Consider the following 25548-nt stretch of genomic DNA (forward strand, 5'->3'; position numbering starts at 1 on the left):
TATACTCAGTCTCAAACATTGACCTTCATCCTTTATAGAATTTGATATTTTAAAAAATTTGGTTATAGCTATGTAAATTCTCAGAAAACCTTATCACAATCAGATTTGTGAGTGGATGCAAAACTCTTTAAGTTTTTTTATCACCATAGTCCTGAGACTTAAGTGGTAGCAAAGTAATAGTTTCACAGACCTTCCACAGAATGTATAGTTGTGTCCAATTTTGCAGCAATACTTCATAAATGTTTTGATTTAAACTAGTCCCATCTTGGCTTTACTTTTTCTTTAGTTCATCTCTATGCTATTTCAGGAAATTTCACTGACTATTGAGGGAGAAACTGTCTGCCTAAGAGGAGTAGTAGGAAGATAGGTGGAAGATGGGTGAAACCTGATTATTTTCTTAAAGAACATAGAGGTAGATGCAAGAAGTCTGAGGAGATAAGTAAAACATCTTTCAGATTGTGCCATGAATTTTGTCAGTATTTAGAGATTCAGCTACTCTCAAACTAAAAAGTGGCAAGGCTATAGATCAGTTCTGGCATGCTTTAGTCGTACATGCTTTTCTTACACTCTTAGGCAAAGTAGACTTTCTGTGTAAATGAATTTTGGAAAATGGTACTGATGTTGAGGGTATATATAACTTCCTTTATGAAGAAAGAAGATTAATTTGATAATTTCTGTACAGTGGATGTATGACCAATCTTGCAATTTTGAATAGGATGCATGTATTGCACGTAAAATATTATTGCTGTGTATGCCTTTGTTGTAGGACCGTGTGTACGTGCAACAGAATAATGTGGAGAATGTCTACAATTTGGGCTTGATTATTTTTCGAGATCAAGTTGTACGCTATGGCTGTATTAGGGATCACCTGAGGCAAACTCTACTGGATATGATAGCAAGAGAAAGGAAAGGAGAAGTTGTAGACAGGTAAGATGTTTGTAAGTGATTGTCTTTTGTTGTTAGTAATACTTGTAAATTTTTGAGTCAATCAAGAACATATACAAATAAATTGTTACTTGAGGCTGCATTTCTGATGACAAGTAAAATTTCTTCCTAATCTGGAATAACATTTTCTTTCTAATTAAAGTTCAGCATAATGGTAAATGGGGAAGCTCATTAATATATATCTTTTTAAATATTTGTTGTGTGGTTTTTATTTACAACTCTTATTAAATCTCTCTGTTACCACCTTACACCAGATCATTTGGTTATAAAGCAGAGTGTTGGCAATTCTCTGCTTCCTACTACCCAGTTTTCCTCTGTACTGAGAGGTGGTTTAATTTTCTTACACCTGGTCTTGAATTGGGATTTTTTTTAAGTTTTCCGTTTTAATTCCATTTCCCTTTTTAAAATTGTTTCCCTTGCTCATGTTTCGATCCATCTGTTTCTTGATTGTTGCATCTCCGAGCTTTTAAATCTATCCCTCACGTTCTCCGGCCAGTTTTGTTAAGTGTGGAATTCTGTGCCACACACTGCAGGAGCCTACAGCTGAAGTAACTTCCAATTTCCAAGTTTTCTTGTTCTCCTCCAGTTTTCAGAGCAGCTGTTGGGTGTGGAGATATGTAAACTCCATGCTACTTTGGCTGCAGTTCTGTGACTGAGATTACCCAACACATAATTTATGAAGAGAAAAATACTTCCTGGCAACAGCTGCGTGTTGTCCCCTACTGACAGAAAGTGGAATTTTTTCCTGGATGCAGTTCTTTTGTTTTCACATTTTATTGATGTTTCTATGCCTAACCAAACGTTTAACTTTTCATTTTGTACTTTTTTTGTTTGTGGGGGTTTTTTGTGTTGTGGTTGTTTTATTGTTGGTTTAGGAGCTGGGTTTTTCTTAGGAAAAAAAAATCAACCAACCAAAGAAGCCAAACTTTGCACAGTAATTTCCATCTGTGAAATTGTTTGGAGTTGCTTAACTCCAACCTAAGTGTGCAGTTTTCATATTTCTTTCAAGTGGTATTTTTGGTTACTTTATTGTATGTTGAAATATATTCATAATAGATTTCTGAGCTAGCAGAACTTGAGACCTGCTTCCCTGTCATGGTACTTAAATATTTAATAAACATTGTAAGCTCCTTAGTTTAGAACAAAAAAAAAGAAAAAATCAATCTTGCTCCTGTAATCTTGAAACTGTCACATGCCAAACAGATTTAGGATAGACTTTTTATTACTGTGTTTTATTTAAGTTGAAATTACGTTCTGAGTTATTCTGCTGTGTACTCTGTCTTGCAAGCATGTCGATTTCTCAAGTTGTTAACAACTTACTTTTTGGCAGAGGCGCAATAAGAAATGCTTGCCAGATGTTAATGATTCTAGGTCTTGAAGGAAGGTCAGTCTATGAGGAAGACTTTGAGGCTCCGTTTTTGGAGATGTCTGCAGAATTTTTTCAGGTACAGCAATGTTGTAATACCACATTTGAAATGTTATTATTACTGTCTGGAACTGTGATCATTGTTTATCTTCTAAGTAATTGCTGTAATTTGATGTCTATCTGTAAAATATGAAAAAAAAATACTAACTTTGTAGGAGAAGTAACACAAATTTTACAGAATCAACATAATTTTAATGTAGCTTAGATGTATGAGCGCCTATAACATGCGAAATAATCATCATGCTAATCCTGTGCAAGCTTTGGGCTATTTCATAAAACTTAGCCCATCCCTGCATTGCAGCCGAAATACCAATAACAAGAAAGGTTCAGACTGTTTCAGGCTAGGAATGGAAAGAGAAGACTACCTGTCCAACTGCTTTTGAGGAAGCTTTGTTTCATTCATAGTTTCTATGTTTGTGAGATTTTTTTTTGTAACAAAAATAGGTGAGTCAAAGAATTCAGTGTATCCAAGTGACTTCTTAGTTGTTGACCAGCCACTAAATAACAGATTTTAAATATTTCCTGAGGTTTTATATCAGAGTTTCCAGGAGAAAACCTAGTTGAGTATAATCATGATCATCTATTGTTGGAAAGTGATAGAAACTGTAAAACCATTTAAAAAGAAATTTAGATAATTTCTCAGTCTCCCAGTTCTTGTGCAAGACTGACTGCCTGTCATATCGCCATATCTCCAAACTTGTTTGAAAATCAGAAGTATATGTCACGCAGCCATTCAGAAGTTTTATTCAGTTTTTCATTGGTGCTACATAAAATTAAGAAAAATAGTTACTTTCACTTACATTTTATTTCTTAGCCTTGCCTTAAAAAAAGAAAAAAAAATCTGTCCTCCAAAAGACTAAGCTGATCAATATAGGTAACATGAAATAATGTGCTCAGCATTGTCAGTAATGAAAACAATGAGAACTGTTGATCCTCATAACTCATAAATATGCCATAAACTGGTATTTGAAAGGAATTTTTGCCTCTTCTTGCTCTTTATTCTTCTCTTTTCTTTGGACCTGTGGCTAAAACTATCATGGATAGCTGGAAACAAGGTTGACTTAGGTTGTTTTAGTATGAAGAATACCATGTTCATATTGCGTGTTCCTCCTTACCAATGTAACAGAATTAGTGTAACAGAACCTTTCATTTTTTGTGAAGCATGTATATAAATCCTGGGGGTATAATGATCTCATTTGTTGGATGTGCTGGGGTTGAGTTGAACTTGCTTATAAATGCTGATCTGAAATAACTGGTACATTTCCTTTTTCCCCTTTTTAAAAAAAGAGTCTAAAATATTAATTTGTGTTAATCACAGATGGAAAGTCAGAAATTTTTAGCTGAAAACAGTGCTTCTGTATATATAAAGAAAGTAGAAGCTAGAATTAATGAAGAAATAGAACGGGTGATGCATTGTCTGGATAAATCAACAGAAGAACCAATTGTGAAAGTTGTTGAGAGGGAGCTTATTTCCAAGCATATGAAAACTATAGTGGAAATGGAGAACTCTGGGCTAGTTCATATGCTGAAAAATGGGAAGACAGAAGGTAAGACTGCATCATATGGGAGACAGGAATGCTTACAATACTGCTCATTGTTTTTTAAACATAGGATAAGTCAAGCTTTATGTTTATGTTTTTGTGTAATTGTAAAAACACTTTCGTATCTCTATTTTGCAAACATCTGAGACTGTTACTTCAGAGGCTTTTAGAGAGCTCTTGAGACAGAGCCCATATGTATAACTTGTTTCTATTTAGTACCAGATACAGATCTTTTTTGATAAGCCAAGTGTTTCTCTTAAGAAAAGCCTATTTAAGAAAATCTATTATAGTGGTCTTTGTTACCTGTTTTTGTGAGTCATTTTATTACTTTCATTCTTCTAGTATGTAGCTGTCAAAATGCATTGAAGTTTTTTGGTCCTTAGGCAATTATTTTAAAAGTACTAAATGACTTATCTAATAGAAGTATTGTAGGACCAGATCTTGGCTTTATTGCAGAAAAAATGTTATCTCTTTTTAAAGAATACAAACAGCTTATCAAAGTAGTTGAAAAAGAAGGGCTTGACATGATTGGATTTTCCCTAATAGAGGTTAATGTAGGACAGAATGACTGGATGAATCTTACTGTGGAAGATAGTACATAAGTTTCTCAAGCAGCCTAATGAAGAGAGAGTGATTGCAGTACCTGTATTTAGAAATCTGTGTTCATGCTAAAGCCACAAGAATGAGGAACAGACTTGCTGCTTAATGACCTTTGTTCATTAAAGCAACTTCACAATTACTAGGGCATAGTCAGTGAAAAACTGACCAAATAACTGTAAGTAAAGAGAATTACTGTATCAAAGCAAAGCAATGATACCATACTTGACGTATTTTCTTTAATATTCAGTTAAGATAACCTTCAGACTGAGGGTACAAGGATGTTGAAGAGGACTCAAAAGATGCAGGAATTAGTTTGACTTGTACAGAACTTGGTGTGATTTAGTTGAAGACTAGAGGAGAAATACTTGCTGCATCATGAAGATAAGATTTCATAGTTTTTGTTTTTCATATAGAAACAAGCATCTCATTAGTGTTGTCCTATTTACTTTGACTTAGATTTGTCTTACAACTTTTAATACTGTATTTGATTTGGGGGATGGAAGTGCTAGGTAATGTTATGGAAGCTTTAGGTGCACGATCCTTTAGCACAGACATCAACTTGTGCTGGCCTGGGTATCAGCAGTAACAGATTCCATGCTATAGACAACTTAGAATCATTGAATATAATCTTTGTTTTTAGTTTTGTCTGCTGCAGTCAGCATCTTGTCAGGGGTAGAAGAAAGGGGATGACATCAGAAAATGCTAGTGCTTGAGATGTTACGAGATGCCTTGTGTGGCTCAAGTGGCTGAACTTTTTCTGTTGTAATTTGCTATGAGATGAATGAGTTATAGAAGTGTAAAAGACAGAGGTGTCCTGCATAATATCTCATTCTTGTTTCCAGACCTTGCTTGCATGTACAAGTTATTTAGCCGTGTGCCAAATGGTCTGAAGACAATGTGCGACTGCATGAGCTCATACCTGAGAGAGCAAGGCAAAGCACTCGTTTCTGAAGAGGGAGAAGGAAAGAATCCAGTTGACTACATTCAGGTAGTTAAAATATTTAACTTTTTCCTCCATCTTTCTCATGTTCCCCAGAGTTGCAGTTAACTATGATTGATAAGGTAAACCTGAATAGTAATTCTAAAGGGGTTTTTATTAGTAAGCTAATATGTTCATAATTTTGTTTAAAATGTAAATTTTACCAATTTTCAGACATATTCACAACTCTTTACCTAAGTACATGCTCGAGTTTTGTGCTTTTGGTAGCTGATTTTATTAAATAGCATGTTCAGGCTAATTATCTAACTGCTGGGAACTTTTTGGATTATTCTAAATGTTATTTATCTCCAGAGTGAGACATGTAACTTCGTAGTGTCTGTTTTGTTTCGTTTTATGTAAGGTTAGCTGTTGAAAATCCCATGACAGTGTTTTGTGGGAAGAATAGCTGACTGAGGGGGGAACATGTTTTAAAGCATAACAAATTACTTGCTTCATTCTTGTTCTCCATCTCTCTGTAACAAGGGATGTGTACCCTTAATTTATCAACAACACAAAATACACTTTAGGGATGTTTGTAATATTTTCTTTCCCGTTGCTTCTGAGAAGATGGTTTTCAATTTCTCACATTAAAGCTTTACAGGTCATTGAACTTAAAGGAAATGGTTTTGTAGGTGGAACATGGTTTATACTTAATGTGAAAATATATTCATTAAACATTAAGTTTGTTTTTTTAAAATGTGTAGTTGAAGTCTTTTTGTCTGGTCTCAGAGAAGCATTTAATGCTTCTGCTGCTTTGTTTGACATGAATAACTTTGCTACAACTGGTTACTATTAGAAGCCATTTGAGTATAAAAACATTTTTGATTGGATTATTAATTTTCTGGCAATGCTGAAGCAAACTTCTTACCAAGCTTAGACAAGAATCACCTCTCCAGAGATTGTTAGGAGAGAATGGCTTTTGAGATTTATTAGATTTAATGATTAAGGGCTATTATGCTTTTATGGTAGTATGATTTTTTAAAAAAGGAAAGAAAGAAAAAGGGCAAATGATGTGGAAAATAAGTGTCTGTATTACTTTGAAGTAATTTTCACTCCTTTTAAATCTTTATGAACCTAAAGGGGTATCATAAAAAATTTAACTGAGAAAGAGTTAAAAACTTAATGATAAGGATGCTATCAGTGTTTCCTGCTCTGAAGGCGAATTGCATAATGAAGCTGAAGACGACTTAGAGCAGTACTGCATGTGCTTTGGCAGAGCTCATCCTCTCAGCCTATTAGCATGTACCCCAAACATCTCATGAAGATGCCCTAGGGAAGGGATCAATATTTGATAACCACATAACCCCCCAAACAGATTTATCTTCCATTTCCATTGACATAATGGAAGCAGAGAAAAATACCTATGAACTGAGAAACCACCTCACTCTTCTCATCTCAGCCACATTCATCTGAGTCTTTCAAGGACTCAAATAGCAGTTAGAAGACAGACAAGAAAGCTACGTTATAGCTATGACAAGAAAAAGAATCTTGTCATAGTCCAGCACTACTTTTGCAACACGACATCACCAAACTCTGAGCATAATTGGTGAGACGATTGCAAAAGCATTGCCAGCGGATTGTATTTAAAACTTCATATAATAATTTGAAGGGGTACTTAAGTGCTGTTGTGATTTAAGATACTAACAGTTTCTCCTGTTTAACACCAGGTTGTTCAGATGGTGTACTCCTGGAGAGGAGACATAAGCTAACCTTGGTAAACAGAGATAGTGGGATTTACTTTGAATTTAAAATTTCCTAAACGCATTAATTAGGCTGTCTAAAGACCATTCCTTTAAGTGAGATGGTGAGTTCCTGAGAAGCAGTACTACTTGAGTAATTCTTGAATGGCTTTTTTAAGTAACAACAAATAATTTCTTAAGAAACTGAAGACTAAGATCATTTAACTTAAACAATTTTTGTGGGTAGTGGTAGGCCGTGATATATTTAACTCTTGAGTGAAATCTTCTTTCTCCCCCAAAATGTTTAGTCAAAGCATGTATCATACATGATTATTAGCAAGGTGCTCAGGTAATTTGAAAGATCTTCTGCACTCAGTTGTTTTAACTCTGGGTAAAGATGGTGCAAACCCTAAAAATAATGTTAATTTGATGACACAGTTCAGAGGAAGTGGTAAGTCTGTGAACTTCCCATTGTGATAACTGGAGAGCTATTGCTTTTATCTAACTTTCATACATTCACAGCAACCCTTAAAGATCAGTAGGAGACGTAACTAAATACTGCAGAACATGTCCCTGGATTGAAATTAGAGGGAATAAAAAGCCTAACAAGATTAGGCCTGTTGTTTCATTGTGTTTTCTTCTGAAACTGGTTTAGTAGCTCTGGGGATGCAGTTAGTAGGTGCTTAGCCTTGTATTTTCTGTACCCTGATAGTGACTTTGTCAGTGTTATTTAAAATAGAAGAGCCTTAACAAATACAAAATGTGGACTTAAAAATAGAGTAAACCAGCCTGTTTAAAAAGGATGATTTTTAAAAAACGTTTTTAATCTTTATCGAGCCTATTAGCAGCAAACTACACCAGTATTTGGCACCAATATTTTAGCCAGTTTATCTGAAAATTACTTCTGTGAGAGCTTTTTGGCAGCTATATATTTAAAAACATAAATGATATTTCAGATACTTCCTAATAATGCCAAACATAGAGAGCTTCACACAAACTCTGACTGTAGATGTAGTCTTCTCTGTGACTTCAACTTTTATTACAGTTTCACAGCGTACAACTTGAAATCAATGAAAAAGGTTTTGGTGGTTTTTTTTAAGGGTTTGCTGGATTTGAAGAGCAGGTTTGACCGATTTCTTCAAGAATCTTTCAATAATGACCGACTCTTCAAGCAAACTATTGCCGGTGACTTTGAGTACTTCCTCAACCTCAACTCTAGGTCTCCTGAGTACCTCTCATTATTTATTGATGATAAGCTGAAAAAAGGAGTCAAGGGAGTAAGTATAAATTAAATGAAAAGATCATGCTTTTTGCTCTGTGAACTTCGATGAAATTACACAAAACTACTTTTCTGGGAATTATTTTTGTGCCAAGATAAATGGCAATACTGCCTTAAAAACTTACATATGTAACACATCTGAGCTTATTTAGATACAAATGTATAGAAATGTAAGGCACAAGGAAATCTGAAGATGCTATGTGGCTTGTCCCCAGTTTCTGAAGCAGTTACACCTGGATTAGTTTTGGCAGATACCCTCTCAAAAAAAAAAAACCCTAGATTGCAGTAGATTCTGCCGCAGATTCCCTTCCTTTGAAGCCTTAGGTACAATTTCCTTAAATATGTTTATACTTTGGCAGTTATTCTCAATATCTAATAATTTATTAGCATAATTAACTCACCCTTGGGTAGGAGAAACAGTCTGTCTTTGCTTGTTTTTACAACTTTTATGTATCAAAAAGACTATTACCGTTTCTGTTTGTTCTAGCTTAAGTAGAACTGGTTTCTTCAGTCTTACCTCGTAGTTTTTCATGAAATTTATTAAGGTACAGAGCCTAGAACTGGGCAAGGTGGTTCAACTGAGGCTTCACTGTCTCTATTTCTTAGGCTTTGGGAATGAAGTAGTAAATTCTGTTTCTAAAATAAGTAGCTACTTAATGTGACACCAGACATGCTTTCAAAATGAGTCTTAACATAAAAGCTTTCATTCCAAGGTAACTTCATACTCCTAATACTGGTTTCCAACTGTGCTTTTTTTTTAATGATATTACTTAAGAACTTATGCAGGAACTTTTACTGTATTTATCCAGGTGTTCTGCCTGTCCATCATCTTCCTTCTCACTCATGATTGCTTTTCTCTCCATTTTAGATCTACTTTTTTCTCCTCCCTTAAGTTTGTGCACTATTCTTTTGGCTCTATTGTTCATATGCTGGACCAGTTTTGTTGCTTCTTTACAGGCTACTGTTGGGCTGTATGTTTGCTGTGAATTACTTTAAGTATTTAGTTTGTGACAGACACTTGTGCGGGAAGGTTAAAACCAGCAAATTATTTCTTTTACAGCTAACAGAGCAAGAAGTAGAAACTATATTGGATAAGGCAATGGTTTTATTTAGGTTTATGCAAGAGAAAGATGTTTTTGAACGCTATTACAAGCAGCACTTGGCAAGAAGACTTCTCACAAACAAGAGTGTTTCAGATGACTCTGAGAAAAATATGATCTCTAAATTAAAGGTAAGACAATATCTGCATACTTCATTTTTTCACAAATGTGACTTCAGTTTTTACAGAAGGGATATATAGGTAACACACATCTTGATGGCTGTTAAGTGCAGATTTATTTACTTTTTTTAAGCCTTAACAGAAGATAGAAAAGGCTTTGCTGAATAATTTTGTGGAAATAAAAGGAAGGAAATACTGGAAAGCACCTGTGATGAGAGAACAATCTAGAAAACAACTATTTTTTCTCCAGAAAAAACCCCAATTAGTTAATACTCTCAAATAAGAGGACAATTCCTGTTACCTAGTGACTAGATGTGAAGACAAGACTTTTATTCTACATTTTCTGTTACTCACAGTAGAATCCTTCATCGCATGTGGTGTTGGTTTTAGTTGTCTCCATCTGCAGACTGGTGATAACGATTCCTTTTTTATTAAGTAGTTTGAGATTAGATTGAAAAACAAGATCTTCATATCGGTGTCTAGAAACACATTTTCCTTAGTTGGCTGAATTTACTGATTAAATAGGCCAAGAGATGGGGAAGAAAGTAAAGCCTGAAGGGGAACAGTCCATGAAGCAATTTCTAATGCAACTTCTTCTGAAGTGACGTAACTGACTAGGTAACTTGCAAAGCAGAATGATTTGATCCTAAAATCAAACTTCACTGATTTTCATTCTTGATCTTCATATTCTATCAGCGAACCCCATTTGCATCAGATTTCTCCAGATTGTCCATATTAATTCCAAATTATTGGTATTAATTCTTGACAATTATCTCTCCACCTCTTCTTGTAGCCTGGTGAATTCTAAAAACACATTTCCAAGATGAGTCAGTGGACTGGATCTCTCCTCTCTTGAATGGATTTGCATAGTGGTTAGGATGCTGAAGCTAACACATTTGCCTTTACCAGACATGTCAAGGTGTCCATTAAAAATGGGCACAAAGTCCTGTAAGTGCAACTGGAAGGTCTAGTAAGCTGATTTGGTAATATGCAGTAAGCCTTGAAAATGAGTTAGGACAACAATTGTATTGAAAGTGTATGTCTTGTTCTGATAGGCTTCCACAGGTTCTTTTAAGATGAGATGGGAAGCTAAAAAGAAATGAAAAATACAATAACGGAGAAAAAAGAAGGAAAGCAGGTTTTGATACACGCAGGGTTAGATCCTTACATCTGATATGTAACTTCTGTGTTCTGAAGGAAATGCAAATGAGAATCTCAGTAACCGAATACACAGAAATATCAATTTTGAGATTTTTAAACTAACTTATACTCTTGCAGTCCATACATTCTGTCCATACAGCAGAACCTCTGTTTTCATAGTGCTGGCAAAAAGAAGTTATTTTGTGTATTTTTAGACTGAATGTGGATGTCAGTTCACGTCTAAACTGGAAGGAATGTTCAGGGACATGAGCATCTCAAACACAACGATGGATGAGTTCAGGCAACATCTTCAGGCAACTGGGGTAAGAGCATGGGAGTGTGTATGCTGCTTTGTTTGCTTCAGCCCACGCCCGAGACCTTTATCAAAGCTTGTGGTTTTTCATTTGTTGGTAAATGTGTATGGAAAGAAGGAGGTTGCTGTCACACACAAATCACCTGTCTTTGACCGTGTTTCTGATCTTACAAACTTCAATAGTAGTTCCCGAAATACAAAAGTCAATTGGAAGCTTGATCCCACAGCCTGAGTAGTGCCAAGTTCATTCCATAAAATCCCAGGTCAGCTCCGACCGTGTCCCCGTTCTGCCGGTGAGGCTCTGCAGCAGCGCCTGCTGCCCGAGCTCGCCGGCAATTCCAGCCATTGGCCGGCAGGGGGCGGGCAGCGGCCGCTGTGCGGGGACCCGCCGCGGCCCGCCCCGCCTCTCTCCGCTCCGCCCGGCCCGGCCGTGCCCCGCCGCGGCCCGCCCCGCTTCTCTCCGCTGCGCCCGGCCCGGCCGTGCCCCGCCGCGGCCCGCCCAGCTTCTCTCCGCTCCGCCCGGCCCGGCCATGCCCCGCCGCGGCCCGCCCCGCCTCTCTCCGCTCCGCCCGGCCCGGCCATGCCCCACCGCGGCCCGCCCCGCCTCTCTCCGCTCCGCCCGGCCCGGCCGTGCCCCGCCGCGGCCCGCCCCGCCTCTCTCCGCTCCGCCCGGCCCGGCCGTGCCGGCTGCGGGCTCACGTGCGCGGTTCCAAAACGCCGTGTCACCAGCCAGGGCTTCCTTTTCTCATTGTTTAAAGGTAATCTTCGTGGTGACCCATGTTTTACGCTAACAGCAAGGAAAAGTACTTCAGGCATTGGAAAAAAACATGGTTAACTTTCCTGAGGCAGTTTTCGCCTTCACTGAAAGCTGAGCTGCCACTTTATTGCCAAATAGGAACTTAACTGTTCAATCAGGAGGTGTTATTAAGCAGATTTAGGGAGTAGTACATAATGGAGAAATCACTCCTATTTTGAGATGACACTTTCCTTGCTCACAGTAGCACTTAATAATATATAGTATAAACAGCCAAGTAGTTATCTATGTGCAGATAAGCGTGTGCATCAAGCATGTTTGAATTGATTTCAGAAATCTGAATGCCAGGAATATGTTCATGGGTATACTCTGTCCCTGGTTGTGTAGGGTGATCTGAAATCTTTGCTGTCTTGAAGCAGTCAGCTGAAATTTTCCTCATCAGCATGCTGTGAATCATCAGGAGTGAAAGAACAGGATGTTCCCAAAGTGGTTTCCCAAAGAGGTGGTAGTAGAGGATATGGATAGATATAAAGGTGTTTGTGGATGGACAGCTTTACTACTGATTTTTTTTCTTTAGAGACTGATCATGTTTTCCTTCTAGAATGCCTATAACATTAATTCCAAGAAAAAGATTGTTAGATCATTCCTAATTTTAGGTCTCACGTAGGACTTTTTTTTCTTCTGTTAAAGATTCATGTACTTCACATGACAGTTTGAAGTGAGGAGACACGTCTCTTTATGTAATAAGATAGATTTAAAACATTAATAGATATTCTGCTAGGCCTTATTTCAAATTTCATCCTATATCCTAAAATACATGTTATTCCAAGGACTGTATATGTGATTGGTTTGCTATCAGTGAGTAGAAGGGTAATCACTAGTGAAAGTCCAAGCTAACTGAGTAATCCTGGAACTGCAATTTGTTTGGAGTGTTGTAAAAGATTAGACCACTTCAAGACACTTTCTATTACATAGTTCATGCTATTTTTATGCTGAAAAAACATCTTGTAAAATGAAGCACTTAGAAAACTTTCTCAAGTCACAAACTGCTCAGTGCTCTGTATAACATATGATGTGAGGCATTCTAAATTAGTGCTATGTTCTGGGCTGGCAAAGACCAAAAAAAATTGGGAAACTGTTGCCATCTCAACTAAGATGTTTCAGTTCCAGATAATGATATTTTCTGCATCTTTTTGTCTGCATTGATGGTCTTACCTTACACTGTAGATGGAGGAAGGAAGCTGATGAAGCTTTTTTTTTAACTTGTTTTCATAGCTTAACTAATTTTCTGTGTCTAAATGGCAGTTTGAATTTCTCTTGTGAACCTCATCGTATTGGTGATAGGAAATTAGAAGCATGACAGTAATGTTTGCTACAGAACAACCTTTATATGGGTCTTTACATACTTTTGCAAATTGTTCCTCTTCAACCTTGATGAAATTCCATCAAAGGGGCTTTTGTATGAGTAGCCTGTTACCAGTCTGGATAGATTTTTCAGAAGTTTCTCAGACACAAGTTTGTTGATACACATGAGCATTCAAATATAAAACACAATACAAACACTTTTCCCTACTGCATGGAAAAGCTCCTCTGCTGTTGAATAGTGGAAGTTTCTGAGTTCATACAAGAGTTTTTGTGCTCTGTTTCTGTGTGGTGGGTTTATAGCAAGTTGGATACAGTATACTCTCTTTTTTTCTTGTCCATAATGTGTGTTCTTTGAAGGTATTGGTTATACCTCCTAGAGCTGAAGTAGTCATTTTTAAGTTTAATAACATTTAGCTTGGTTGAGATACCTAGTCAGGATTGTGCCTCAGTGGTAGCCAGACGTTTATCACCTGCTAACACAACTACTTCATAGATCAGCACTCCAGTTGTAGAATGTTTCCTAACCAGTGCTGAATATTTGTGGTAATGGCTGTCTTGAGGGAAAGTGGCTGCGCTGTGTGTGCGAAAGTGAGTAACTGTTTACATTGCAGCCCAGAGGTAAATTGCAGGAAAAGCTCCCTGTGGTTTCACATTAGATATTCAGTGTTTACTTTCTGCTTCCAGAAGCTAAATTTATAATTAGTTATTTTGAAATTGATACATTTAGCAGTCTGGCTTTACTGCATGTCATCACAAATGTGTTTAAAAAGAATTGTTAGGTGTTACATAGATAGTTGGGTCAATGATCACAGATACTTCATTTTTAATTAGGAACTAATTTTGTTAGATTCTGTACACTCTTAAATGCCAGAGAGAAATGATCTGGAGGATTTTTGCTGTACTGATACCTATTTTGAATGATTAAATCATTTGTCTGGGTTTGTAAAAATAGTATTTATAGATATGTCTACTTTTTCCTTTGTGAAAATTTGATACATTCTACACTCATACAGAAAAACAGTGAAAAATGATCCTGTTTTAAAATAGTGGATGTTTTCTTTCAATTATCCTTAGGTCTCATTAGGTGGTGTTGATCTTACAGTGCGGGTCCTCACAACAGGTTACTGGCCAACTCAGTCAGCCACACCAAAGTGCAACATCCCTCCAGCTCCCAGACATGCTTTTGAAATATTTAGAAGGTATGTATTAAAATAGATGTTCGGTTTCAAGATTTTAAGAAGAAGCTTTATAAACTTATAGACATGCTTTGCCATTACAGTTAATGATGTGCTGGCATATTGCTTTTCTTCGGTTTGTGCAGAAATAACAGCTTCACATTATGAAGCTTGAGGCTTTGGGAGCTTTTATTAGAATTCTAATGAGAGTTAATGTTTTGAAAAAGTAAAAGTTAGATGTTTCTTAGTGTCCTTGATGGTTATGAAACATCTATGTAACTTGTTTAAAGCAATTTCCTCTTAATACATAGTTCATGTTTTTGTATCTCAAGTTTTCATTTTTATTTCAGATTTTATTTAGCCAAACATAGTGGGCGACAGCTGACACTCCAGCATCATATGGGTTCTGCAGACCTCAATGCCACTTTCTATGGGCCTGTTAAAAAGGTAAAGTGTCAAGATTATGAAAATACTGTATCTTTTTTAAAAACCAAACAAATGCAGTTTTGTAGTAACTTGATAATTTGTAAAATGGAAGCTTACCCATTGATAATACAAGAATAAGGAGAAAGTGCCTTCCATCAGCTTTATACTCTGATTCTTCCTTTATAGCAGTTTCATTTTTATTCTTTTTTTTTTTTTTCTCCCTGTAAATAATTTGAATGCATCACTGAGCATAATCTTTGTCTCATAGAAAAGAAGTAATGTTGACTTTGGAGGGACCTCTGTGGTTTTTGTTTTCATTTTTTTCACTGAATTGGTCAAAAGTGCAATGAAATGTTTCTCTTTGATTTTTATTGATGTGAAAAAGTGTTGTTAAGACAAGTTTAGCCTGTTCTAGAATAGCTTGTCTTTGAGTGAAGTCTGGACTGTGGGACCGACTGAGGTGTTTCCAACCTCATTAACCCTGTGGTTCTACGACAGCTCCTGGAGAGACATTGTGTCTGCCACCAGCAGATGCTGTTCTATCACTTGGGGGTAGACTGATCCCTAGATAATTATGTCGTCTTACAATGGTAAAATACTTTGCAGTAGAGAATAATCTAATAGTAGTATTGTTATTTCCAAATAGGAAGATGGCTCAGAAGTTGGTGTAGGAGGAGCCCAAGTTACTGGTTCAAATACACGGAAGCACATATTGCAAGTCTCCACTTTCCAGATGACGATATTAATGCTCTTTAACAACAGAGAAAAATACACATTTGAGGTAAGCATTATGGTTTTCTCACCTGATTTTAAATAACAAGTTTAGGCACTTTCTTGTCTTCTTAAATATACCTTTGAAGATCAGATGCCTCTCATTCTAATTCAGTGTGGATCGGGCCAATAAAACAGGAAGCAGATCATCAGCAGGGCACCTGGGAAGCAATCCTAGGGAAGGAAATTATTTGTGAAGAGGAGTTTTCTGAAATGTCAAGAGCTGTTAATCCTAGGCCATAGGGCTATTGAAAAGCTGAAGTTGGAATGCAGAAGGTGGCTCCGTTTGCTCATTTTGTCCCTGAGAAACTGGATTTAGAAGCCAAAGGGTGGAAAAGGGTTTGTATCCTGGCTTCTGAAACACTGAAGTGCTTAAATTGGCAGGCTGGAGTGAGCTGTAGGATGAATCAAAGAACTTTCATCCCTTCTCTGAGCTGGTGAGCCAGAAAGGACAATGAAGATGGTTCAAATAGATTCTTAACAAGGAGACTAGGTGGGCAGTGCTGGGAAAGGTTGATAGACAATGATGAAGAAGACTTTGGGAGTGGAGGAGGATCATGTGCTATGAGGTTTTAGCATTGTTATTGTCAACTAACAGTTTTGTTTTAGACGTTGTCTTCTGTTTGAGAGCGCATTGGCAGCCTTGAAAAGCAGTATGGGTGCAGTTTGAAACAGTGTATTTCCAGGTTTTCTCATCTACTTTTGATTGTGCTGTGCATAGTAATCATTTGCCTTTTTGTTTGGATTTTGTTTTCAGCTTATTTGGCCTGTTAGTAAAGAATGCTTCTTTGAAGCTGTCTCAGCTGGGATTAAGGCAGGATTTGATAAGAGGCTCTTAATCTTTTTCTGAACTACAAGTAGTTTATTATTTTAGAGCACAGAAAGCCCCACGTGTTGTGAAATCTATTGCAGGAGTGTTATGGCTTGGAGTATTTTCTTGGCAGAATACTTAGGGGGCTGGGGGAAGGGGATGTTAAGAGTTCATTTTTTTTCTTGAAGTTGGTGTTGAAATTGGGCTGGTGCCTAGCTTATTCCAAAACATTGTAGGCTTTGAGTAGTGGAGCCTCACCCAGATAGGAATAAAAAATACTTGATAGGGAAGTGAAAAGTAAAATTTTTAATACGTACTCTAAATTACAGTTTAATTTACTAAAACCAGATGATAGAGAAATGTGTCCATGTGCTTTTAGGTTGTGTATGTTTTGTGTATCTCTGGTTTGGGAGTTCTTAAACTCCTACTTTGTGTCCCACTGTACCTAAAACATTAAGGCAGAGGGTTTATTTTGTTTGGTTTCTTTGGTGAAGTGTGTGGGAGTTGTCTTTAACTCCAACCAGGAAGGTTTATGAAAACGTAAGAGCAGAATTAATTTATCTTTGTTCATTGATTATTGAAGATCATGATTAATTGCTGAGTGCTTGGCAGTGCTTTCATGAGAGATGACTTGTGTGTGTTTGTGTAAGCATAAAACTGTTTGAGACACTAGTGTTTCTGCAGATTCACAGCTGAACAGGTTAATTTGAAGTTGCCTTCACAATTGAACAGACTTGGCTGGTTTGTCTTCAGTGTGATTATTAATTGTAAACTTGACAAAATCCTTACAATTATTCTAACAGCCATTAAGCCACATGATTGAGAAGAAGACTGGATAACGATGATGGTAAAATTATGCATAAGATGCTAGATAAACTTAAGGAGTATTGCACAGCAGAATTCCTTCACAAAAATATATTAATTTGTTGTGTTCCTATACAGCAATATTTTATTTCTATATGCAAAAGAACTCTGGCCATGTGAGTGTAGGTTAATGCTACTTGAACGTAAGAAGGATGTTCATGCAAGCCTTCAAAGAATGCTAAGTTTTTCTAAGACCTCAATTGCTTCTAATCAAGTTTTATCTTATGCTCAACATGTTTCTGTTATTTTACAGTATAAATGTGAAATGCACAATTTTTTTATGACAACATAAAAAATGAGGGAACAATTTTGGTTCTTCCTTAAATAAGCAAGGAATACAGATGCAACTGCAGTAGAAGTAAAGTTGTTGTGTAATTACACAAAAGTGAGAGATGAGAACGTAAAGCTGGCTTATATCTTTTCTCTTCAACTGATCTCTGCTTTAGAAAATAAACAAGTTGAAGTCTGTAAAAATAAAAATCCTTTTATTCTTTTTTTTTTCCATTTCAACAAAATAACATTTTCCCTTTCAGTTTCCTTCTAAAACTCTTTTCTTGCTTAGAATTTGACCAGAGGCAGTTCATCTCTTGTAGCTTCCAGGCAGGAACTCACTTGGTAATATTTGTAGAACTAAAATTCTGCAATCAGTACTGCTTCTGTGCACAACTCTTGTGTTGCCTTTTAAAATAAGGCTTTTTTGGAGATGAGGAAAGGGTATCCGTTTTTCCCCTGTTACATTAAATGTCTGTATACTAATATGTTCAGAAAAATTGTATGTAACAGACTGAAGGAAAAAGCGTAGCAACATCTGTTCTCCCCATTTACATTCATAGCTACACATTTTTTGTTGCAGCTTGAAGTTTTGCCTCCTTCTGAGACAGCATGTTATAAAATTACGCTTTCTGTGGTTTCTGTTTTAGTGCTAGCTTAGAAATTCTGCAAGGCAAATGGCTTGCATAGGTTAGGTTCTCAGTTGGAATGTTTAAAGGGTGAAGTCAAATTAACACAGAAGTACATAGTACTTACTATAAGGACGTTTAGCATCCAAAAAAAAAGCCATTTCAACTTTTTAGAGTATGTGTCTTTTTCTGTAGAAGTGATTTAGTTTTGAAAGGATTAATTTTAAGCAATCAAAAGTCAAAGTTCAGGAACCTGCATGTTATTGGCATTAAGTAAATACCTCAAGGCTACAAACCAAATCCAGCTAAGTCCTAAAATCTAAGTCTCCTTCCTTTGGTTTGTTAAATTTATGCTGATCAGTCCTTTTCAGTAAGACTTTCTGTTGTGATACTGTGAAAGATTATAGTATTTTGGATTTTTTTTTAATATTACTATGTGTTGAGTCCAGAAAGAATGTGAAAGTGACAATTGTTTTAAATAAAGCAACAAACAAAAAAAAAAAAGTAACTTTCAAAGTGAGCTGCTTGGAAAGAGGCATTTTCATATTAGCAACCAGATGAAATATCTGGATACATGTCACATTTCAGATAGTGTAGTTCTGAATGCATTAAGAACACACTTGAGTTTAAGAACACTTTCTTTCTCATAATCATCCATAAACAGTACCTATCACAAATTAGGATTCTTTCAAATTTTAGGTGTAAGATTTTTTTTATTTACCTCATTCAAATGAATATAAACTTATGTCAAAACCACAGTTTCCCATAAAGTCAACGTTGTACATTGCAATATTGTAATAACAGTTGAAAAGTAAGGAATGTTCTGTCTAAGCCTGGGCATCAGAGAGACCTGGCAGTGAGATGTCTGAGACACAGTGTAACTAATGGCAGAGTCTGAGTAGGGACCAGTACATTCAAATTATTTTTGTCAGTGGTGGGTGACCACAGAAGAGTGGCACTTTTCTTCTGAGTAGATTTTTAAAACCCAAACTTGAGTACACTGAAGACATAACATCATTGAATAGAACTTGATTGTGCTCTGAAATTTGATTTTTCTGGTCACTGTTTAAAGAACTTTTAACAAGTTCTTTATAGATCTTTACCAGTCTTGGCATTTTGATCACTGGAAGGTGTGGCTGCTGTTTTGTAGCCTGAAGGTTGTCATCATTCTATACCATGAGAATTGGGAATTTGAGGACAGTGTAAGAACGTGATACTGCTCTTGGAACTGAAGGTGGGGAAGCTGAGATGGTGACAGCTCTTGTGTCTGTGAGGTTTATTTTCTCTATATGGTAGTTTAATCTTTAGCTGACAGAGGTCCCTCAAATCTAACTGAAAATGTGAAATCTGAGATGCCTGCAGTTTCCTCAAACTAGAAAAAGGAAGAAAATTGAGATAAGGCTAAAATGAATTTCTAAGGAGCTCAGTAAATGAACAAGGTTTGAGGAAGCAGTAGTAGTTGGCCTCCTCCTAGAGCATGGTGAGATATCATTCTGCATCTGGTGTAATTTGGTTCCTAACTCATGGTCTCTAGTGATCCTACAGCCCTCAGCTGAACTCTGAAGAATACTGACAGAGATGCAACAAGTTATATATATGTTTTTATAATCATCTTTCTTCAAAGTTCTTATGTTTGCACTATGATGAGGGTTTTTTCATTTCACCTGGACCAGCCCTAGCCAAGGGAATCTGGGCTGTTAATATTTTGGGTTAATCAGAAAGATGTGATTAATCTAGACTATTTCTATGTTACAGGGAAACTAGACCTTATTTGCTCCCATTTAAAAAGTTCTTATTTCCCAGTGCTGTTGAATGCAAAAAGCATTTACCCAGTCCTTCATTAGGGATGCACATGAATATCATGGATATTTTCCACCACTGAGCTACTTAAAAGGTTTGGTTTCACTCTGTTCAGGAAACATTGATAACAGTGAACAAATCCTGTCAGTCTTCCTAAAAATTGCAGTGACATGAAACAGCTGGTTTTTATTCTTCTGTTTTCAGCTCATGGTGACTATTTACTTGAGAGAATTCACTATGCATTGACTCAGGTGGATCATTTTGCTTAGTACATATTGGGACTTTGTTACTGAATGATTTCTAACCTTTCAAGTCTCAAAACTGTTACAGTAATATTCTTTTGCACACATGAAGGTGGACGTTTAAGCAATCAGTGCGGATGTTTGCAAAACATGATACTTACTTCTGCTATAGCCATAAACTAAGAAAGATGTTTTTCTTTAGGAAATTCAACAAGAAACGGATATCCCCGAAAGAGAACTCGTTAGAGCCCTACAGTCCCTTGCATGTGGCAAACCAACACAGCGTGTTCTCACAAAAGAGCCTAAGTCAAAAGAAATAGAAAATGGTCATATATTTACAGTGAATGATCAGTTCACATCCAAACTACACAGAGTCAAGATTCAGACGGGTAAGTGAGCTTTGTATTTTACTGTCTTGCAGTCCCAACACCGCCCTAAAATGTCAGATTCTCGCTTGCAGGGTTGATGTCTGTACAAGCAAAAGGAAGAGAGAACAAACATTTTATCATTGATGATTAGTTGCATCAAAATGAAAATTTAAATTCTGAGAAAAGTGTGGAAGTCAGTTAAGCCTTTTACTGTATAAAACCTGGAATTTCTCCTAAAATGGAATGTTGAAAGAGAAATAAAATTCAACTTAAAGAGTAAAATTAAGTACATGGTACTGATTGATTCGGAAATGGGAAAATTGCCTCATAAGTTGCTGTACTGCTGTCAAATTGAGTGTCATTTTTAGATCATGGTAAAACAGCCATTTCCAAGTGCCAGGTAGCTGTAATGTTTTTGGGCAATGCCTTGGGTTTAACAAATAAGCTGATTGGTACAATACTACCTTGTTGGATCATAGAAGTTTGTTTGTCTTACACACAAGCAATGTTGATGCTTTTTGTCTAGAACACTCTCTGGAAGCAGACTGAGGTGTGGCATTGCTGTGGATATATCTCATTAGAGTGTTTGAAAGATCAGTTCTTAGTTTTTAGTACCTCTAAGAATACTTTCTGACTGTGCAGTTGTCGGTACATAAAATACACAGCATCGCTGGCAGTGTTTTAAGCGCAGGATTGGATGTTACAGAGTTGGTGGGCTTCTGTTTCTCAGGTTTTAAGTTTTTAAAACCTACTAGTACCTGTATACATTACATAAATGCTAGCTGGACTGTGCATATACGTGCAGAGTCCTGTCATGTTAAAACATTTGCCATTATCTGCATAATTTTCCCCGTGAGCAGGAGTGTAGCAGTCAAATGAGGATGTTGAGAACCCTCTGATCAGGGCCCAAGACACCTCCCAGGCATAGTTAAATTCTGTGACAACTGTTCAAGCTTTGGAATTCCGCTTTTTCATTTCTACTCCACAGGTGTCTGTAAATGAAGAATGTGATTTGGAGTGCAAAATGGTTTTAGATGAAAATTGATACTTGTGGTTTTATGCTTCTTGCACAGAAGACTTCTTCTGAGTGTCTCTTTAGTACTCATAAATACTTGGGGCTTTTAGTGAAGAAGGACAGGGAAGAAGGTATTATTAGCTGTGTGGGAGACCTTGGTTGTAATGATGCTTGGGTGAAACAGTAAGAAAAACTAGATATAAGGGCAGAAATAAAGCATAATTAGAAGAGAACAGAAAAAGAGTATGATTGAGTTGAAGAGGATAAAGTTGGACTATTTTTTCTGACTGACAAAGTTTTAAAGTATTTAACTAGTTTGTGAAGTTAATCTTCAATCTCTTTCCTATTTAATTAGTGGATTATTTGCTATATTAAAGAGAAAAATACTTAATGGGAGTGTGAGGATTGATTGGTGGTGCCTGTAAGCAGATTTGAGTACTATGCAAATTGTATCATAGCAATAATGGAAATAACAGATTGTTACCTTGTCAGTTGCTATCAAAATATGCCAGAAAGTGTTAATATGTTCTTGTGTCTGCTTTTTACCAAAAAAATTAACTTTGAGAATGTCAAAACTCAGGAAAATGTAACTTGATGTCTAGATGAAATAGTGAAGCTAACGCACAACTAAAATAATTTTAATTTGCTAACATATTTCACATTCTCTTTCTGTTTTTTTCTTTTTTTAAGTTGCTGCCAAACAAGGAGAATCTGATCCAGAAAGGAAAGAAACAAGGCAGAAAGTAGATGATGACAGAAAACATGAGATAGAAGCTGCTATAGTTCGGATAATGAAATCTAGGAAGAAGATGCAACACAATGTGCTAGTAGCAGAGGTATACTTGTACACAGTTTTGATATGGGCATGGGAGTTCTTTTCCTGTTAATTTGTGCAAGTTAGACAGTTTGCCCTCACATGATTCTGCAAGGCTTTTGGGAGATGCTGTATTTAATTTATTCCCTCTGTTTTTTTCTTCTCCCTATATATCTGAAGACATCTAACTCCTTGCCTGTCAGTTTAGGATGTACTTGTGGGTCTATCTAATTTTCCTTCTTCCTTTTAGTGCTGTTATGGTGTTACCAAGTCCCTTGAAATAACAGTTGACAACAAAAAACACTGCACTTAACATTAATTATTTTCTACTTTGATCTTGTTACTGACTGTTGGCTCTAGATTTGAGAGGTTTGAGCTTGTAGCAGGAAGAAACCTGCTGCTCTTAACTTCAGAGTCCTGACAGCTTCAGGGATAGCATAGCACACTTTTTCCACTCTTGAACTCCCTTAAGGCTCCAAAGTGGAGAGGATTCGCAGATTCTGACCATGCCTCTATAGAGGGTCAGTGCTTTGCAGCATACCGAAAAAAGAGCAAGCCATTGATGGGGGAAGGGGAAAAACCCTGACAGAAGTTTGCAGCCTGCAGCTTACACTTCATGGTTGCAGCCAGCCCTGTCTATGTTTATGATCACTTTGGTCAGTTAGGAATACTTAGTGATCTTACTTACCCTCTGACCTTGTATTACTGGTTTTGATCTTTTCTCTTTTAGGTAACTCAGCAACTGAAGGCCCGATTCTTACCAAGTCCAGTTGTTATTAAAAAACGTATTGAAGGACTTATTGAGAGAGAGTATTTGGCACGAACACCCGAGGATCGCAAAGTGTACACTTACGTAGCATAAAATGCATTCGGGAAGTTTGATCTGTTCTTGGACTATTCGCATGAACTGGGAAGTTCTTTTAAATCATTAATATTAAGACGACCATCTCTTCTATTAAATTACAGTACATGTTCTAGACCATTCAAATCAAGCGTTTTACTCCTTTTGAGAGTTTTCAACATCAATTGATTGAGCTTTTCAACGTTATCCCTGTAGAGATCATCCTTACAATTCTTCGGGAAAATGTGAATGTGCTGCGTTTGTTTTCAATACTGTATGAAAACAGGAAAATAAAAACAAATTTAGAAAAAAATACAGCTCATTTAAAAAAATAAAATTGTTGGAATTTCATTTCCCCAGATTCAGTGTTGATGTAAATGTGTTTCTGTAGTGTTGCTTAGCACTTCGCGCATTGTATAAGTTGGGATTAAAAGAAACCACGACTAGTAAGGCAAAACTCCCAGTTATATTGCTCTGCTTCAGATGTTTCTTTAACTAGCCATGGTTTTAATTTAAATATTTGGCAATTTTTTGGAAACCCAAGACGACAACTTGAGCATGTTTTCACTCTTCCAACTGCACTCACTGGTCCAACACCATGAATCAGGAACTTCTGGGGGCTCGGAAAAGACCGTAATCGTTTTGGCTTTCCCTTCTGTAATTTGAGGTCTTCTAAATTAAACTCTATATTGATTAGGTTTGTTCTGGTTTCTTTATAGGAAAAAGGAAAAGACTTTAGTGTGTATAAACTGTATAATAATTTTTGCTGTTGTACTCACTGCTGATGGTGGATTGTACAGGGCGATGTTTTTATTTCACTAAATGTAGACAAAATAAATTTAAAATAAATGGATTTAGTGTACACAAACAACTAATTCAAGTGTGTCAGAGTACAGGGTTGACAATCTTTTGGAACTAAATACTGTCCCCTGGGGAAACATGCTGGGATTATATTTTGTTAATAAACATCATGGATGGTTGTGTAGCCCCAGGATTTCCCATCATAAATGCATATTTCAGGAGATTGAAGTGGAGCCAGCGTTCACTATTTGTTTTTAAAAATGCATCTTAAACATGCAATAAAAAATTGTTACTGTAATGAAATTTTTTGTTCATACCCTGGAACTTTTTTCTTCTTGTCAGTATGCTGCAAAAATGGATTACAAATTGCAGGTTAGTGGCACCATTATTCTCATAGAAACTGTTTGAAGAGTGCATTGGGCTGCTCTTTTATTGACCAGTATTTCTGCCATTCCAGTGCACATATTACGTGATTTCTCTGCTGTAGCCATTTTTCTCTTTTCATTCAAAACAATATTTTTTTTCTTGATTCACTTTGCTTTCATCCATAGTTATTGAAAAATATGTAGAGCTGGAGTTGAAACAAATCAACCACTTCGTTGTCTAGTGTTAGGATACTGCCAGAGCATTTCTTGATTAGCTGTATTAAATACGTGGGGATGTCATGTAGCAATGTGGTTGGAGAGTATTGTTCATAATGTGCCTTCAATATCACCCCTCTTAAGCTTGTTAAGATACAAATCCTGTCTGTTGTTCAGTAGTAGGATATTTCTTCTAAAGAGAGACACTGGAATTGGGATGGTATTTTTAGCTTGACTGTTCTGAAGCTTTTTTTAATGAAGCTTCCTGTGTTTGCTGCACACCCGCAGCACATGAGCTGAGCTAGAACACTAGAGCTTCTAAGTTATCAGAAGAGAGGTGGCTGAGGGACATCTCAGCCATTATCCATCATGAATTTAGCACCAAAAGAGAACAGCTAGGCTGTCAGCCACTCAAAAAATGGATTTGCTGACCATTATTAGAGCAGCTGTCCCTGTACAGTATATGCAAAACTGCAGTAGAAATGCAGTCCTTATATAGCCATAGAACAATACTGAATACAGGTGAGATGAGAGCTGGGGTTTTGATTGTATCTTTAAGTCATCAGAAACACCTTCCTCAAAATGGAATGTGCTCTTCCATAGATCAGTATGAAGGTCTTATTTTATGTGTATCCTATTCCTTGAATAACAGCATGAATGTTGTGCTGATTGCATGTTAAAGTTTTCCCATGGTTTGCAGGGAGAAAAATGTTCATCTCCTTTTTCCCTGTCAAGCTTATAAAGATACTATTACTGTTGCTCTCTGTGACAGGAGGACTTGGTCCTTAGCGTTGTGATTGTACTTCTGCTGTGCGTCAGCTTTCTATCTCTGGTGGCTTTTGGAAATGCTGAGCCTGAATGTTCCATGAATTACTGTAAAATTACAAATTTAATGGTAGG

General features: G+C 36.7%; 1 protein-coding gene across 1 annotated transcript in view; it reads left to right on the top strand.

Moving 5' to 3' along the window:
- Positions 1 to 24370, top strand: part of CUL3 (cullin 3) — a 57025-nt gene extending 32655 nt beyond the window's left edge. Inside the window, exons 4-16 of the mRNA XM_062005764.1 lie at positions 767 to 927; positions 2276 to 2390; positions 3690 to 3918; positions 5355 to 5500; positions 8271 to 8447; positions 9510 to 9680; positions 11024 to 11131; positions 14315 to 14439; positions 14766 to 14862; positions 15488 to 15622; positions 20431 to 20617; positions 22302 to 22447; positions 23156 to 24370. Of these exons, the coding sequence (XP_061861748.1) occupies positions 767 to 927; positions 2276 to 2390; positions 3690 to 3918; positions 5355 to 5500; positions 8271 to 8447; positions 9510 to 9680; positions 11024 to 11131; positions 14315 to 14439; positions 14766 to 14862; positions 15488 to 15622; positions 20431 to 20617; positions 22302 to 22447; positions 23156 to 23287 (1929 nt within the window). The 3' untranslated portion in view covers positions 23288 to 24370. The remainder of the gene's footprint in view (positions 1 to 766; positions 928 to 2275; positions 2391 to 3689; positions 3919 to 5354; positions 5501 to 8270; positions 8448 to 9509; positions 9681 to 11023; positions 11132 to 14314; positions 14440 to 14765; positions 14863 to 15487; positions 15623 to 20430; positions 20618 to 22301; positions 22448 to 23155) is intronic.
- Positions 24371 to 25548: the final 1178 nt, after the last annotated feature.

Source organism: Colius striatus, chromosome 12, assembly GCF_028858725.1.
Source record: "Colius striatus isolate bColStr4 chromosome 12, bColStr4.1.hap1, whole genome shotgun sequence".
NCBI classification, from domain to species: Eukaryota; Metazoa; Chordata; class Aves; order Coliiformes; family Coliidae; genus Colius; species Colius striatus.